Here is a 16,671-nt window from a genome sequence, read left to right as displayed (position 1 = left end):
TGTGTGTGTGTGGTAGGTCTTTGTCTATGTGTGTGTGTTTATCTCTCTTTTTTTTTTTTTTTCAACTCAGTTGGGAGCTGACTCTATCAATGTTTAATTGTGCCCTCTGCTCTTAACAAGAACATTCAATGTGCCAAGAAGGCCTTGGAAAGCCATTGTTTCCACAGCCTCCGCCCCATGGGCTGCTCCTATGTGCGCATTGAGGGACTGCGGGTGGCAGGGCAGTGCTCAGCTGGGACCTCAGCTGTAGGATGCATGCTTCCTGCCTGTCTTTGTACTTGTGGTGTTTAAGGGATTCAGAGACCAGGGGAACAGCTTTCTTACTCCATTAATTACAAATGACAGCCACCTCCCCCACACCACAGTCCCTGACAGGCATTTTTCTGGGGCAACCTCCCTGGGGATTACAAGGTTCTTTGAGGAAGAAAACAGCTTTCATTCTCTCATTTTTAATGACTCCACTTGGTAGGCAGGGGAGGACTACAGGATTGTGCCAGGTGACAGTGACTTGTTCTCCTCCTTTTCTTCTCTTTTGTGCTAAGAGGTAAACTAAGGGCCAGCATGATACAGAGGAAGAACATGAGGGTTTAAGCCAAAAGGCCCAGTTTGAATCCTGGCTCTTGGCATTTTTTCTGCCTGTGTGCCTGTGGATATTCCATTTAACCTCTTTGGTCTCGATTTGCTATTTGTAAAATGGAGACAATAACACCACAACCATCACTATACGACACTTCTTAATACGATTACCCGTGGACGAGAAAATGCATGTGGAAGCCTTTTGTAAAATCTTTTGTGAATCATTGCTGTTTTATTTTACTATGCAGAATTGTTTCCTAGACCATGACTTTGGCCTTTGAGGTATTCGTTGGGGGGAGTGATGGAGGAGGATCCAAAATGATTCCTTGGATGGATGGCAGAAAGGGGACTTGCCTCCAGCCTCCCATGTATTGTGGGCCGTAGCAATGATGTGAGGATGTGGTATGCATGCAGCAGAGAACAAAGATCAAGGGTTCAATATCAAAACAGCTGTCACAGATAGAAAGCAGTGTGAAATAGTCATTGTTTTTGACATCATAACAAAAGGGTTCTGGACTCAATTGTTTTTCATTTCTAGGTTAATTGATTTGCGGGTGAATGATTCCAGGACAATGACAATGTTTCTGGCTGGAAACAAGGGAGGACCTCAGGTCCCAGGTAGTGTAGCTGTACTGTAAGCCGAGATCTGGAAGACTCAGGCCTTTTCTTGCCATGTGCTGATTAGATATGTGATCCTGAATAGATGACCTAATTTAAATGGGCCTCAATTTCCTTGGAGATCATAGACTGGAAGATCTCAAAGGTGACCTCATTTTAGAACTTAAGATCTGGTGGAAGGCTCTTTCAAATACAGGAATTTAAAACCTTATACCACTAAGCAACCATGTACATAAATGGAATCCAAATATAGTCTGGAGACAACCCAACTAATACCAAAGGCTCAAAATGAGCCCCTTTGAAACTGATGTTGCCTGCTGTCAGATCATGCATTCTCAAGGGAATACAGGTTAATCTTCCCACCAGATATCTCAAGGTTAATTCTGTCCTGTAAGAGATCCCTTTTGCTTGGCAATGTCCTGACTAAGCTAAAAGTCAATGATCCACAGATAGCGAGAAAAGGGGACATCTCCTTGTAAAACAGTGATAATTTTAACATTAATTGGCTATTGGGTAACTGAGTGTTCTGCCAGATTGATTTCAGAAGTGAGAGACCCAATGGTAGGGTTTGCAGAAGAGACACACAACAATGGTAAAGCACATTTGCATAGTGCATTTAGCTTTTAGGAGTCCCTTCTCATACATTTTTTCCCTCAATTTTTATTACATCATTCCCCAGGAAACTGCCTTGGAGTAATTTATTTTAAAAATCTGAACTGATTCTTTTTAAGGAGGAATAAGTCTAGGTAAGCATATTGCACCTTGCTCTTAACTATAGACAAGGCTTTGAAAAGCTGTATTATATGTAAATATAAGTGTGTGAGTCATATCTTAATGTGCTAGGAACATTTAAAGACTGAAACCTTGCATAGATTTTCTTTAATATAAATGTATTCATCTGTTCTTACAATTTTAGATGTAAAAAAAAAAAAATCAGATTTTCTTAAAGTGGGGCTACACGGCTTAGATTCCAAGATCAGCATCCATTGACCCAAATCTCATAAAAGTGGCATCTGATTCAATACGAGGGAGAGATTGCTGCTTCTGATGTTAGCATGGAAAATAAGCAACTTTGCTCTTCAATCTGTAGGTCTCTGAGGTCAGCTGCCATTAAAAAGTAGGGAAGCGTGGGAAATCCAAAAACTAAGAGCTGAATTATTTCTAGAGTTTTTGCCACTCACCGATGTCACCAATGAGCCATTGATGTGTTGCTATAAATAACTTGCCATTGGTAACTAATCCAGGTGAGAGAAGCCAATGGTTGGAATGTGAAGTTAGTGCTATATTATTCTGAGTAGCATCCTCTGGGATCAGAGCATGAAGGGAATTAGACTACAGTGCATGGGAAACAAGAGTAATGAGAAAGCCTATTGGCTTACATTTTCTGTCCCCAAATTCTGGAATATTTGGAGTCAATGGCAGGATTTGTATAATGGCTCTGGACTTGGAAATCTCTCACCTCTGAAATTAGGCTTAAAAAAATCTACTTACTCAGTATAAACATTGTGAGAATTCTGTAGTCAGTTTAGACGAGGAGTTTCTGAACAAAGTTTCCTTGATGCACCTCACAATCTGTACCATTGAGAATAACAGGGCAAGCAAGCTCTTCTTTGGGAGTGGGGTGAGGAATGGTGACTTAGGTGGAAAGGGTTGGGAATCTTACCACTGGAAACACTGGAAAGTCTTTCAAAAGTTTTGCACTGCTGGACTAAAGGAAAACCATTTCTCATCTTTATTGGCTGGATCTCAGCAACACAAGATTGCTTAAGGCTCAGACGTTCACTAAAGAAGTCTGAACATTTCTTATCTACAGCTGGACAAGCAGTTGAAGTTGAATTTTTGTCAGTATAGCTGAAGTTAACCTATGTGGGAATACAGTGTGTGTACTATTTGTGTTTAAAGGCCATAAATGAATATTCAGGCACTATCGGTGAGACTAGTTGTTATTCCTTCCAAAGACTGGTGTGTGAGCACCCGGGTGCGTGCACAGATGTGTGCCCTTCCTGGGTCTGAACAATTCAGAAACTAAATATTGAAAATGTTGTTCTCATTTGTTGAGACGTTCCCTAAACCCTACATGAACATGAGGCTTATACATCTTTGTGAATTGAGGGCTGATGATAAGAATCAGTGGCTGTAAACAAAGTCACAGATTGAGTGACTAAAAACCCAAGAGAGAGCCAACACCACAATCACTACAGAAAACAGGAACTGTGTATCCAGTACTGTAACTAGCAACACAGAAAACAGGAACTGTGTATCCAATTCCGTAACTAGCAACACTTAGAATGAGCAATCTCTTTGGAAAGAGGTGAGTGAGTGGATACGAGCTGACAGTCTCCACTGGGGGCTGCTGATGTCAGCACCTCGGACAGTTCCTAAACAGCTTTCCCTCGAAACAAAGGGCACACACACACAGTTTTGTTTTCTAAGTGTCCCTCTCATTCCAGCGGGTGTGTTGACAATCTGACCATCAGCTAATACTTGATATTAACCTGTAGTAACACCTTCTCCTCCTCTCTCCCCAGAACCAGGATCTTTCACCCAATTCCCCAGCACCCTCCAGTCACACAAGGAGACTGTCTTACGAACACCTGGTGTGGATGTTTGCACTCTCGCTTCTAATTGGTTGGGAAGCAGCGTCTGCCACAGGCACCATTTAGTTTCATTTCCATCCCCTGCATCTCACAGGAAAGAAATGGTCAATAGTTCAAATAAAAGAATCATCCTGGTCAGCTCCAAAATATGGCTACTTGCATGGTAATCAGAGCAAGTCTATCAAATCAGTGGTTTGTTTATTCCTAAGAGGAAGGGGCTTTCCCTAAGGGTTAGGGTTCTACCGCCCAAGGAACAGCTGTACTCATCACAAGTAGCTGCAAAGGCTGGCACACCAAGAGGGTCTGCTTTGGCTCAGAAACTCAGTTTGGCTCCTGCCACCCCTGGTCACCCCACTGCGGGTCTCAGTGGCATGTGTTCCACACACAGTTGGGCAGTCTGCTTTTACTTAGGAGGTATCACAACCAGAGGTGGTCCCCGCTTGGGCCTCCACATGAGGACCTGGGCATCGTTGGCATTGGGCTTCACTAGTGCGTTAGGGGGGATGGGCTCCATCCGGCTCAGGATCCGGGGCTGCTCCTGTTGAGTCCTGCCCACTAGCCGGGCCCGCTGCCCCAACAGCTGAAGAGGGTCCACTTCAATGTCCACTCTCATCCTCCACTTGATGGTCTGCAGAATGATCTTCTCCTTGGTGGTGGTGTTCATGGCCACCAGCCATGTGGTAAAACTTTGGTCCCTCTTGATCCTTGTGAGCAGTGGCACATTGCTGTCACTCACTGGCACGGCCCATGTCACGCTGGGGTAGAAGTTATCATTCATGCTGACGGAGAACCTGGAGATCTTGTTGGTGGGGCCAACGAGGGTCACAGTCTCTGTCGTGTTTCCGTACCATGGGTAGCTCACCCCATCTGAGTCACTGATGGCTTTTACTCTCCCTTCCCTCAAGTCAGGCAGTTCCCAGCTTGACCTGGAAAAGCAGAAGGGATACACAAGAAAAGAAGAGACTCAATGAATTTTTTATAAGCTGGAGACATGCCCACCACTTACTAAGACAGTCAAATTGGGCAAAATGGGAAGTTTGGAGGGAGGAAGGGGGGTTTGGGTCAAAAAGTTCTATGCTGAGTTGTATCCAGATTAAATGAGAAAAACAAAACAAAACAACAACAACAACAAAAAAACCCAAAAAACAAAGTGACATTTGAAAAAAAAAAAAAGCAATGCCAATGGAAAAAAACTTGTCCAATGGAAAAGAAGGCCAAGGAGATAGTGGTGAGGGCATGTATAGCTGCCAACTCACGGGAATGATGGCAATGAACAGTGTAGAGGTGACCTGTGACTAGATGTACATTCTTAGGGAAGAATGTGTGTGTGTAAAGTCCAACCGGGGAAGAGGTGATCTGAAATTGAATGGACTTGAGAGGAGGTAACAGGAGGGGTAGGAGAGGTGAAGTTCAACATTATATTAATTTCTTGGAAAAGCCACAGCAGTAGAATTTCTACTCATCATGGAATCTTTAAATTCTACCATTAAACCAACCCGGCACTCAGAAAACACCAACAAAGAAAAGCTGAGATGGAGTCTTTCTGAGAGCTAAAATGCTTTGTGGAAACTAGGCTGGCATGCCTGCTCGCTCACACGCTGATCTCGGTGTGGTTTTGAGTCCAGGCTGTAAGCTGCACTGATTTGTTTGTGAGCTTACCATTCTGAGTGCATGTCTATACTTCCTGTCTGTCTCATCCTTGCAGAGGATGACAGGGGAACCTTCCATATGCCTCCTCCCAAGAGATGCTGCATACAATAATGATCATCACGATGGTCGAGGCTGTGGTTATAGAGCGTTTACCCAACCCCAACCACTGTGTTAAGTGCTCTGTTATCACGGGTTAGGTTCAAATGATTCCATGCTACAACTGGGTTTTATTTCTACTTATTTCTAGTACTTTCTATGTTTTCCACATGAGAAGACAGAGGATTAAAAATGTTAATATGATCAGCGTCCTACAGATTCTAAGAGGTTGGATTGTTTTAATCTAGAGTCTGGGTTTGTATCATACAAAGTCGGTGATTTTTGACCACTGTATCATACCACTACTAAGTACCCTTACACGGTAATGGAAGAAGCCAGAGTGAAGGGAACTTATACTGTACCATGATCTAATTAACATTCCTTAGCATGTCCATAGGGGAATTTGACTGGGCCCTAATAGGGACATGCTACATATTACTACCCATGGAACCAGGAATTATTAATGCTTGTTGATAATGCCTAAGAATGAAATAATTAGAGAATGGTGAATTTTCCATTTATTAGCTAAGAGGCGGTGGCTTTGTTTGATATGAAGTTCTTCCCCCTCACAGATGTCAGAAAATCCTGTAGGGCTTATCCAAATGGTAGAAAAGGGAGTTGCATGCTCAAGCTGCTACTGATAATGTCTTAGCATCCCCTAGCATCACTAGGGAAGATGGAAGCACTAACTGCTGTTTCTGGCTACCCCCACGGTACTTTCTATGTCAGTCATCCCATCATAAGCAAAGGGAGGGCTGGACCGCCTGGGGAGGAGGTGAGCCCACAGCTGCAAGAGGCTTTTCTCTTGTCTTCATGTTCTTGATAACTGTTGAGAATAATTGTAGTGTATTATGGTTGGCAGAATCTAAGTAACAGAGACTGACCTGATGCAAACTCAAAGAGTGCTCATCTAACTACCCATGATGCTGTGCTGTGCAAAGTCAAAGATGAAAAGTCAAAGAGTGCTCATCTAATTACCCATGATGCTGTGCTGTGCAAAGTCAAAGATGAAAAGTCAAAGAGTGTTCATCTAACTACCCATGATGCTGTGCTGTGCAAAGTCAAAGATGAAAAGTCAAAGAGTGCTCATCTAATTACCCATGATACTGTGCTGTGCTGTGCTGCCTGCTTGCCTGCCTGCTCCGTTCTCTTTCTTTCTTTTTTGAGGCAAGCCTTTCTATGTAGCCCTAGTTGTCCCAGCACCTGTTATGTAGACAGGGTTGGCTTTGAACTCAGAGAACTGTGTTCTTCTGACCACCAGGTGCTGGGATTAAAAGTGTTCACCACCATGACTGGTGTCACATTACCCTCACTCACACACACACACACACACACACACACACACACACACACACACACTGAAATTATAATATAATTACATTTTCCCTTCCAGCCTTGCCAAACCTACCATATACCCACCCCAGCTCTCTTTCAAATGTCATGGCCTCTTTTAAAAATCAACTATTGTTTTACACACACATACTCCTAAATCTATCCATACATAAAAACACACACACACACACACACACACACCACTTCTTACGGTACTGAAAGGAATGTGTGCTGTTTTGTTTTACACACACACACACACACACACACACACACACACACACTCCTCAGTCTATCTATATATAAATACACACACACACACACACACACACACACACACACATTGAAATTATACTATAATTACATTTTCCCTTCCACCCTTGCCAAACCTACCATATACCCACCCCAGCTCTCTTTCAAATGTCATGGCCTCTTTTAAAAATCAACTATTGTTTTACACACACACACTCCTAAATCTATCCATACATAAACACACACACACACACACACACACACACACACACACACCATTTATTACCACACCAAAAGGAATGTGCTGTTTGGTGTAATATAATTGTGCATAAGTTAGTATAGGAGCAAACCAAGTGGCTAATTTGCTTGTTGGGTTCATGAAATGACCACATTGGGGGCTGCTGTGCCTGAGCTAAGGGGCTGAGACAATTTCTCCATCCCCAGACATTATTTCCAAACCTCAGTTTTTCCTTTGGTTAGTGGCCAAGCAGTCTGGCACATTCTGAGTGACTGAAGGACAGGAATGCCCAGAAGACCCACGTCAGGCTTGCTCCTACGCCCTTCTCCCAGCTAACTGTGGCGTATCTAATCTGGAGAGTCTTGTCTCAAGTGGATGCACTCCATACTCCACTACAACGCTGTCCTTTTCAGAACTGGCTATCTTGATGGCCAGTTCAATTACTGTGTCTAGCGTTACATTATCATTTACATTTTGCCTTCATCTTCCTTCCCGGAGCTGAGGGCAGAGACATGGGCCCATAATCTGGAGGTTCGTCTGGTTGGAAAATAATAGAATTTAGTTTGGTTCCAGGTTTTCTCACGTATGGAGATATAATGAGGAACATAAGAGAGCCAGACCAGAAAGACGAGACCTTTCTCATAGGATCTCCTGCAGTGCTGAAGTTATCTGAGGCTTCTTAGCCACCATATCACAGCAAGAACATACCTAGCTGAGCATAGTCTCATGTATGTGGGCTTGGCAGGCTCATTGTGCATTCTGTTTCAGGACTGCTTGAGTTCAAGTGGGATCTCTCCCAAAGGCCCCCTTGGAACCAATACCTACCTCTATCCACAGCATGGAGGGGTGGCTTAATTTAGGAAAAAAACCCAACTCAACATGACTTAAACCTAGTGAAGGGAAAGTTGCTTTCTATTAGAAAAGCATCATATCTTCATTTCTTCATTTCCATTTTCAATGAAAACTGGTATTTATTCCAAAGGAGTGGCTTGAAAGAGCCTCACCTATAAAATGTGTAACTACTTTACATAGAAGATAAGAGGGCTTGGTGATGGCTTTCAGAGAGGTTCTTGCGAAGCCTCAGGAATGGTGACCTCAAGATTCCCTCAGTGGCCATTAAAAGGACATCTTGAACAGGATGCTGTAGGCTTTTCATGGTCCAAACTAAACTCCTCATCTCCACCATACAGCAGGACCTTCACCTCTCTGCTGCAGCCAAGCTTTCATGTCAGAAGCCAGGGTCATATTTGGCTCTTCCCATCCCCCACAGACCACCATAGCTCACACATCACCAGGCAGCATCTTGTGAGTTTTGTCCCATGAGTCATGTATGAATATACTTCCTTTTCTCCATGCATCTCTCACTGCTTTCACTTAACCTAAGCCCTTAGCCTCTCCTAAACGGTTTGCCATCATGATCCACTAACTGGTTTCTGCACCCAATGCTGATTCTCTCCAGTTCATCTCATAGGCTGCACAGGTTCTCAAACTTGTTTGCTCTATAAATAAAACACGTCTAAGACTCCTTTACACGGAAATCACTGGGTTACTCACAGGATAAAATTTAAGCTCCTTATCAGCAGAGACCTAGCTGATTATACCCAGGGTCTCCGACCCAACGTACCACGCTGGGTCTCACCTTTACCCCTCAGCTCTTGCCTCGTCCTTTACCCACACACCGCTCTTCCTCTTAATACAAGTCCACTGTACCTGGCCGTTAATTCTTTGAGAGTCATTATGAGCCATGGAAGATATATATTTCCATGAGCCTATGGATGTGTTCAGATTGACAGATTATAATTTAACTTCTAGTTTTTTAACTTCTCAGTTGGATGTTGGAACTGTCACTTGTGTTTGAATCAGTATATAATACATAGCTGGCATATGACTACAGTTTTACTTTTCTTGAATGGATCTACAATCATGATTAGATGACCACAACATACTAGATTCAGTAGGTTACACACACACACACACACACACACACACACATACACATCCTAATATGAAGTTAGGAGGAAAGATGGGAAGTGAGGAATGGGTCTGGGAAAAATTAGGTCCAGGAGGAAGCAGAAACAAAGAATTAATAAAATATATTTTAAAACATGAATATTTCTTCAAGGATTAAATATTATATTTGAATCATCTTCATGCCTTTGTTCACAGTGGTTGGTAGAACTTGTACACAACAAAAGCCTCTTACCGCAGCTTTACACTTTGTATATTTGCTTGCTTTACGAAACCTAACATCCATTATTCATCTAGAATCTATTATTAGGATAGCTGCACACCTTGCACTGAACGTTATTTGTCTTAAGGGGGAGGCGAGCCACATTTAAAATGAGCAAATTAGTAAGCATGAATGTATTCCAGGGACTATTTTTGCCACCACGTAGCAAACATATGAAAATGAGTAACGCAGACTCCAAGTGCTACTGGCTCCGGATGTGTAGAGATCCACAAAGGCCAGAGCAGGGAGCAAGCTTTGCAGAGGGGAATGGGTGATGGGAGATGAAGACAGCCCTTCTCGGCTGGGAGGTGTCATCACAGGCCAATGTAACATCCAGCATGAAGCAGGGTGTGGGGGAAGCAGAAGAGATGGTTTGGGAAGGTAAGCGTAGGAAAGAGTGAGAGCGAGACAGTGGGTAGGGTGGTCTCAGCTTGAGGGGCATCTTGAATAATGGGCTTTGGCATTTGGGCTTCATCCGAGGGGTGGCGGGACTTGCACTGGAGGCTGCTAGATGGGGAACAGTGAGGTTAAAAAGAGAAGTTGAGTGTAGAAGGGAGAGCAAGCAAGGATGAGGAGGAACCCTGATAGCACTGTAGGTGGTATCTATTGATTATTTTTTAGCTTTTGTTTTCGGAGACAGGAGCTCATGTAGTCCAGGCTGGCCAAGAATCCGAGCTGAGGATGTCCCTGAACTGCTGATCCTCCTGCTTGTACCCCTGTCCCAAGTAATTGGATTATATATGCGCACCATCAGGCCTGGCTTACACAATCTTTAATGGGGCCTTCATGTAAGCTGGTGGCTGAAGGGAAGGAGGGGTTACATCAGAAAGCTACTACCGAGGTAGACCCTCGGAGCTGTGAGAGTCAAAGGCATATCACAGATACAGCCGGCGTCGCTCAGCGGAGCTGGGCATGAGTCTGTTATGGTTCTCTGTTCCTGACCCTCCGTCTGCCATTATTCCTTAAGTGCACGCATAGTGGGGTTCAGGCTTAAAAGCTCCTGACTTCTCCATGGAACAGTGAGATAGAACTATCCTTGTCATTGTGGCCTTTACCCAGAATGCAGTGTTAGGGACAAGGTGCCTGTGTGACCCTCTTTGTTTCTTCCTTAGCTTCCGGCTGTCCGCTGCTGGTCTGGCCTCATAACAGTTTAACTTTGGAAGGCTCAGTCTTTTGTTCTTGTTCCCCGCCCATCTCTTTATAGTTTCTTAAGATCTAGTTGACCTCCGGAAAATCATTCTATCAGCTTTGGGCTCCTCATGTGTAAAATGGGAAGAGAATCAGCTCTGAGCATCCCTTCATCTGAGTTATCTCGAGGGTAAAACAAAGTGTTGGCGTATGAGCAAACGCTCTGGAACATATACCATTCCCTGCCAACATTAGTTATCTCTGCTTTCTCCCCAACACCTTTCTCCTCACTGTGATAAACACTGTTTTCGTTTTAAACAATCAGCCATTGACCCACAGCTCACAGCTAATGCACCGGCCAATGGGCCTAATAATGAAAGCATCGATTATTGCAACCTCCATGCTTTCTGCTTCCCTTTTAGAAGAAACGGATCTCAGCCACGCTGCTCACGCTCATTTCATTCAAACGAGCTCTCTCTGACTTATGGTGCACATGCTCTTTGACCTGGCCAGCGTCCCCAGTGTGAGCGAGGGGTTGGAATGAGCAGCCTCTCTGAGAAGGGCCACTCTCCTCTTCCTGATTCAGTGAGGCCATGGGGGTTTCGGGGCTGGGCAGCGTTGTTAGACAGGAAACTTGCTCAAAGTCATCCGGCTAGGGAGGATCAGGCCTGAGTGACAGAACAGAGGTTTGATTCTATATCGCCTACTTTCTCACAGTGCTTCCTTGGTACTACATGGCCCTGGACTCCTGAGAGATCAGAGTAGTGGTCACGGAGGACACTGATGCACACTGCCATGACTATGTTAGCATCACAATATGGAGGCGTTGAGGTATAGCTACTAGAGGGTCTCTCCTCCCCACAGGGCCTTCACCCTGGCTACCTAGTTTTCCCCAAGTCTCCTCTCTTCAAAATCCATCAACTTCAAGGGTTACTACAGGCAGAGCAGAGGACCTCCACCACCCAGTTCTCTTCGTGGGGCTGATGGTCAGTTCTGACGGTGTCACTCCACCATAGCTGACTGCAACATCCTCACTACGGATACGCTGGGAGTCTGTGGTCTAAGCGCTGGATCGAGCCTACTCTTTAAAGGGATACCGGCTGCCAAATTAACTCTGCTGAACTTAGAGGGTGGGAAAGAGCCTCAGATCTTCGCTCTTCATCTTCATTGGTGGAGTCTAAGGAATCGGCATTCTGGGAAAGAGCATGGCACCTACTCTGAGAACTCAAGCTTCCCGGTATCCACTACTGAAGAGAGTGACGTGCGCTCTTTCCAGGAGCTTCGGGCTTTCTGTCATTTCAGGCTCTGTCGCATCTCTCCCTCCAAACTCTGCCCTGACAGGATCTGCCTTGGTCCAGAGGTGGGTGAGGAGAGATGGAAGTTAAGGCCCTGTGTGTCACCTGATGAGTCACAAATCTCACTGTCTAAGCAGCCACCCAGCTTCTCAGCCACCAGTTCCCAGCCCCGGCCCCGGCCCCGGCCCCGGCCCCGGCNGGCCCCGGCCCCGGCCCCGGCCCCGGCCCCGGCCCCGGCCCCGGCCCCGGCCCCGGCCCCGGCCCCGGCCCCGGCCCTGGCCCAGTCTTTGGATGGTTTGCACCATGATTGCAGAGTAGGTTTTAAAATTAGGACCTTTCCTAGTTCTGCACTGTTTATGTCAGACTGAGGAGCCTGTCAACACTACCCACCCACCTCCGCTCCACCTCCTTCCTTTCTGACCACATCCGCTTCTCTTTGGCACACAGGCAGACATATTTTCTCCCTACTTCTATTGCAGAAAAAAGAAAATTTCCCATGTTCCCCAAGGTTCCTGAGTCCTGGCAGAGGCCTTATCTTTAAGTGGAGGTTTCTCTTACTTCCCAGCCTCACGCTAGGTTCACTAGCACCATGATACTTTGGGGTGGGCTTATCTTTCACCACGTGGAGGTCAGTTATCCCACCTGGGACCCAGAAGTCTCTGAGGACTTCTCTACTTGACAGCCCCGAGACCTCAGGTGGGAGGCCAGTTTTCTGGGTCACGGCTGAGGATGGTGTGCCTCGGACTCCAGTTCTCAGCTTCCTGGAGTAGAGCGTTTTTTTTCCCTTCCCATGGCCGCACAAGCTGGCAGCCTGCACACAGAAGGGTGTTTAGTCACGCCTGCAGAGCAGTTCTGCAAGACCCAGTGTGTGTCTCTTACAAGGATCATGCCCACAGGCCACACAAGCCCTTTTAGTCCCTTAACGCACACAAAGTCTAGTGGCAGGCAAGGGGGAGCCCCTCCCCAATCCTCAAGGAGATGACAGCCCATGGGGTGATGGAACAGATGGCTCTCCCTAATAAAGTACTGTTCCTGCACGGCTGCTTGTGGACCAAGAGGAAGCAGTGTTTGGTGCATTACGGCTGCTTTTCAGGTGCTGTTTATGCGTATTGCTCTTTTCAAACCAAGGCTGAGCAACCGGGGCCTGAGAGTCCTCCAAGGGAATTTTCCTCCCCGTATGCAGATGGGATTGGACTAGTTATTTCACTTTCATCCTGAGGAGGTGACAGGAGGGTAAGCAGTCAAATTTCACTTATTCAGTGGGGACACTGAAATAGAGAAATGCCAATCAAGGCACAACTCCAGGAGAACACAGTTTTCCAAATTCTTTTCACAAGGTTTTGCTAAGCACTTACTTTATTCTGACATTATGTTTAACTTTGTGACATAGAAGATCTAGAAAACACGCACAGGCACGCACCGCACACATGCATGACACAGAAGACCTAAACACACACACACACACACACACACACACACACACACAGCACAAACACCTTACAGTGTAAAGATGACTAGCAGGAATTATATGAACAGAGGCTGTTCTTATCTTTCTGAGAGACCACTGAGTTCCAATTACCTTGCAAGCGCTTTCATTTTGATTTTTCTCTGCCCTTTCCCAACCTAGAGGGCAGAATACATTCCTGAGTAGGTAGAACTTGGGCTGTACCTCTATACTTTGACTCAAGACTTGGGTCTTTGTACTGATAGAGTTGGGTTCTTAAAGGGATGTACCTTCAAACAAAGAGACATAGTGTCTGTCCCCAAGAGATGAGCTGTGTTTCTCATAAGTGAAGATTCAATATACCTGGTTCTCTTGGCTCTAGGGTCATTAGGGATCCAGGTGTCTATTCACTGTCCTCTCCAGGCTTCTGGTTCCTTCAGAGTGTCCTGATTATCTGTGGCTGAGAAGATGTTGGGGCTCTGAACTCTGAGCTTCTCCACGTGCCAGGTGGTGGAAGGACGTTCCACTCCTGCCTGTACACTACCTGGATCCTCAAAGCCAAGCTACTCCTAGAGTCCCTGCCACAATCTAGGATTCCATAGCTCCTAACTGTGACACTCAGCCTCTTTGCATCTCTCCTCCTCCTCCTCTTCCTCTTCCTCCTCTTCCCCCCTCCTCCCCCTCCTCCTTTCCTCGTGTCCTGTCATCAGCTGGGAGGAAATGTAGCTCATTTATTTGCATGTACACCAGCCAAGTGGGATTCCTAGTGTGAAACCTTCTAGTGGGGCCTTAGAAATGGACATTGTGGGGGTTTCCCCATTTACCCCGTAATAGTTTGCTGACCCAGTCTGGGTCTGCAATCTCATTGCCACAGAGCACCTGCAGTTATAGCTATTTATAAAGGTAAGGCTAGATTTCTGTGGTCGAGTGCAATGGTATCGGTCATCTGTTGGTGACAATGAACAGTGAGAATGATCAGTGGGGGGCAGGGGTTAGGGGGGTGGGCAGCCATTGAGTGAAGGGGAACCACTCTGTGAAGCCTTGAAATCTGGATCTAAACTTGTGTTAGCTTTAAAAGCTGAGGTCAGGACAGCCCCACCCCCACCCCTCAGATTAGTTGGCCCAGAAGTTGTGATGTTCCATTTGTCTGATTAAGGAGAATACATCTTCAAGGCCAAGCACATACTAATGAAGACACAATTGTCAAATCTCCAGGATACAAAGAGAGGCATCAGACTTTTATCAGGTGAATGAATGAAGAACAGTTTCCTGGGCCCACAGGTGGCAGCAGGGGAGCAGGGGCACTAGGTCCCACTAGGGCCAGACAGTGCTGTCACCTTTCTCCTGGTGGCTACTGGAACATTAGCCATCTGGGGAAAAGTGACCATGTTAAACCCATCTCCTCTGATCGTATCCACAAGAGGCTCACGGATCTCCTAGGTGCTCCTAGCATGGGGAAGAGAGGTGATGCCTTCCTCCTGCCTCCTTTAGCCAGCCCTATGGAAGGGACAAGAATGGCCAGAATAAGCCAAGAGAAATGTCTGGGGGCAAACAGAGTTGGGGAAAGAATAGACAAAAAGTCGGAGGACCCAGAATACAGCCTGGCAAACCCGGGTCTGGGTCCCCAAGCCAAGGGTGGGTCTGAGGAAGGAAGGGCAAGACCTGAAGACTTGGGGGTTGACCAGTGTAGGCTGAGGCCTCTTGGCCTCCGTGCTCTAGCAGACTTCCACAGTCTGGAAGCCAAGAAATAAAGTCACACTCAGAGACATCTGTTGGTTGGCACAAGAACAAGGCCAAGAGAACCACAGAGCAAAATAGCTGTGGTGACTAAGTTTGAGATGCTCAGGGCAGACAGAGGGCAGGAGCCTCAAAAGTGAGACATTATGATATTACCACTACCAGTATTTACTGGATGCCAAGCAGTGCATGAAACGATCCACACAGCAACCTTCCAGCAGGCATGTTGTTTTGGTTATTTCATGCGGAAGCTGAGACTCGGGCAAATCACTCAATAATGTCACACAGCAAGGACGTCGCAGAGGTGGGAGGGGCTTGGCACCGACTCCGCAGCTCCAGTGCACACTCTTCAGTCGGTATCCGGCTGTCACCGCCAGTACAAGCCTGGGTCCTCTACCCTTATCCTCTCCACACTGTCCCCCAAGCACTGGTTCTCTTCACAGGTGACATCAGAGCTGAGGCATGTTCCGAGGGGAGGATGGGGTGCCAGAGGATTAGGGTCTGCCAGTGCTACTTACTGGCAGGCTGCTGGGAACACTGGCTTATTTCACTGGAATCAAAGGTGGGCAGATGGAAAGAGTTCCAGTTCTGGCCAAATAGCACCCAGGAGGGAGGGAAGGGTGTGGGCAGGGACCAGGTCCATGGATGCTGAACAGAGGGAGGAGGCAGGCATGGGAAAACAGAAGGATGGAGGCAGAGGGGAGCGTGGTCTAGTGGCAGAGATGTAAAAAAAAAAAAAAACAGGCTTGTTTGTTTTCACCAACTTTCCACTTGGTTTTCTCAGCATGCAGCATCTCACTGCTTGCTGGGCAGGGCCACAGATGTGAGGGGTTACCAGCTGCAGCTCTGCCTGGACAGGAGCTAGAGGGTGCTCATAGCTGTGTGTGCCCTGAGGGCAGAATTGTGGAAATGTCCTACCAGCACACAGAGTGGGTACTCGTCTACAATGGGCAGCGCCGGGCCCACACTGACACACATACACATAGAGGGGTTCACAAGGCAACCTCTAAACTGTGAAGGGAAGCGAGGCTGCAAGATTACTCGGGGGGTGTTTAGATGGGAGGCCCTGGCAGCTATTATGGATGTAAATACTTAACATCCTTGATCTCACTGATCTATAGTTCCATGCCTACACTGGAGCACCAGCCCCACTTGGCAAAGGCGGGGAACCATAGAGAGCCTGTGTGAGGTTCAGGATGAGAGGTGGAGTTAGTTGCTGTGGCAGGATGCTCACTTCTTGCAAAGCTCCTAGAGAAGGCCAGTCCTTAAGCCCCAGTATCCTTCACCCACTGCAGGGTGCTCAGGGCTTACTTGGTACTCCACAGTGCTGGTGGAGGAGGCACAGTTAGCCTTGTCTTGCAAATGCTGTAGCTTGAATGTGGGGGATGGGAACTTGTGTCCACCAGATTAGCTGCAGTGTCAGAGCTGCTGAAACTTAGATTCATGAGAGAGACTCCCCCCCCCAACAGTTCAGCTTCCCC

At 46.4% G+C, this 16,671-nt stretch overlaps 1 protein-coding gene across 1 annotated transcript in view; it reads right to left on the bottom strand.

Moving 5' to 3' along the window:
• Positions 1-463: 463 nt before the first annotated feature.
• Positions 464-16,671, bottom strand: part of Fam78b (family with sequence similarity 78 member B) — an 82,901-nt gene continuing 66,693 nt past the window's right edge. Inside the window, exon 2 of the mRNA XM_021198008.2 lies at positions 464-4,717. Within this exon, the coding sequence (XP_021053667.1) occupies positions 4,195-4,717 (523 nt within the window). The 3' untranslated portion in view covers positions 464-4,194. The remainder of the gene's footprint in view (positions 4,718-16,671) is intronic.

The sequence above is a fragment of the Mus pahari genome, chromosome 5, assembly GCF_900095145.1.
Source record: "Mus pahari chromosome 5, PAHARI_EIJ_v1.1, whole genome shotgun sequence".
Taxonomy (NCBI): Eukaryota; Metazoa; Chordata; class Mammalia; order Rodentia; family Muridae; genus Mus; species Mus pahari.
This window is presented reverse-complemented; position numbering and strand designations above follow the sequence as displayed.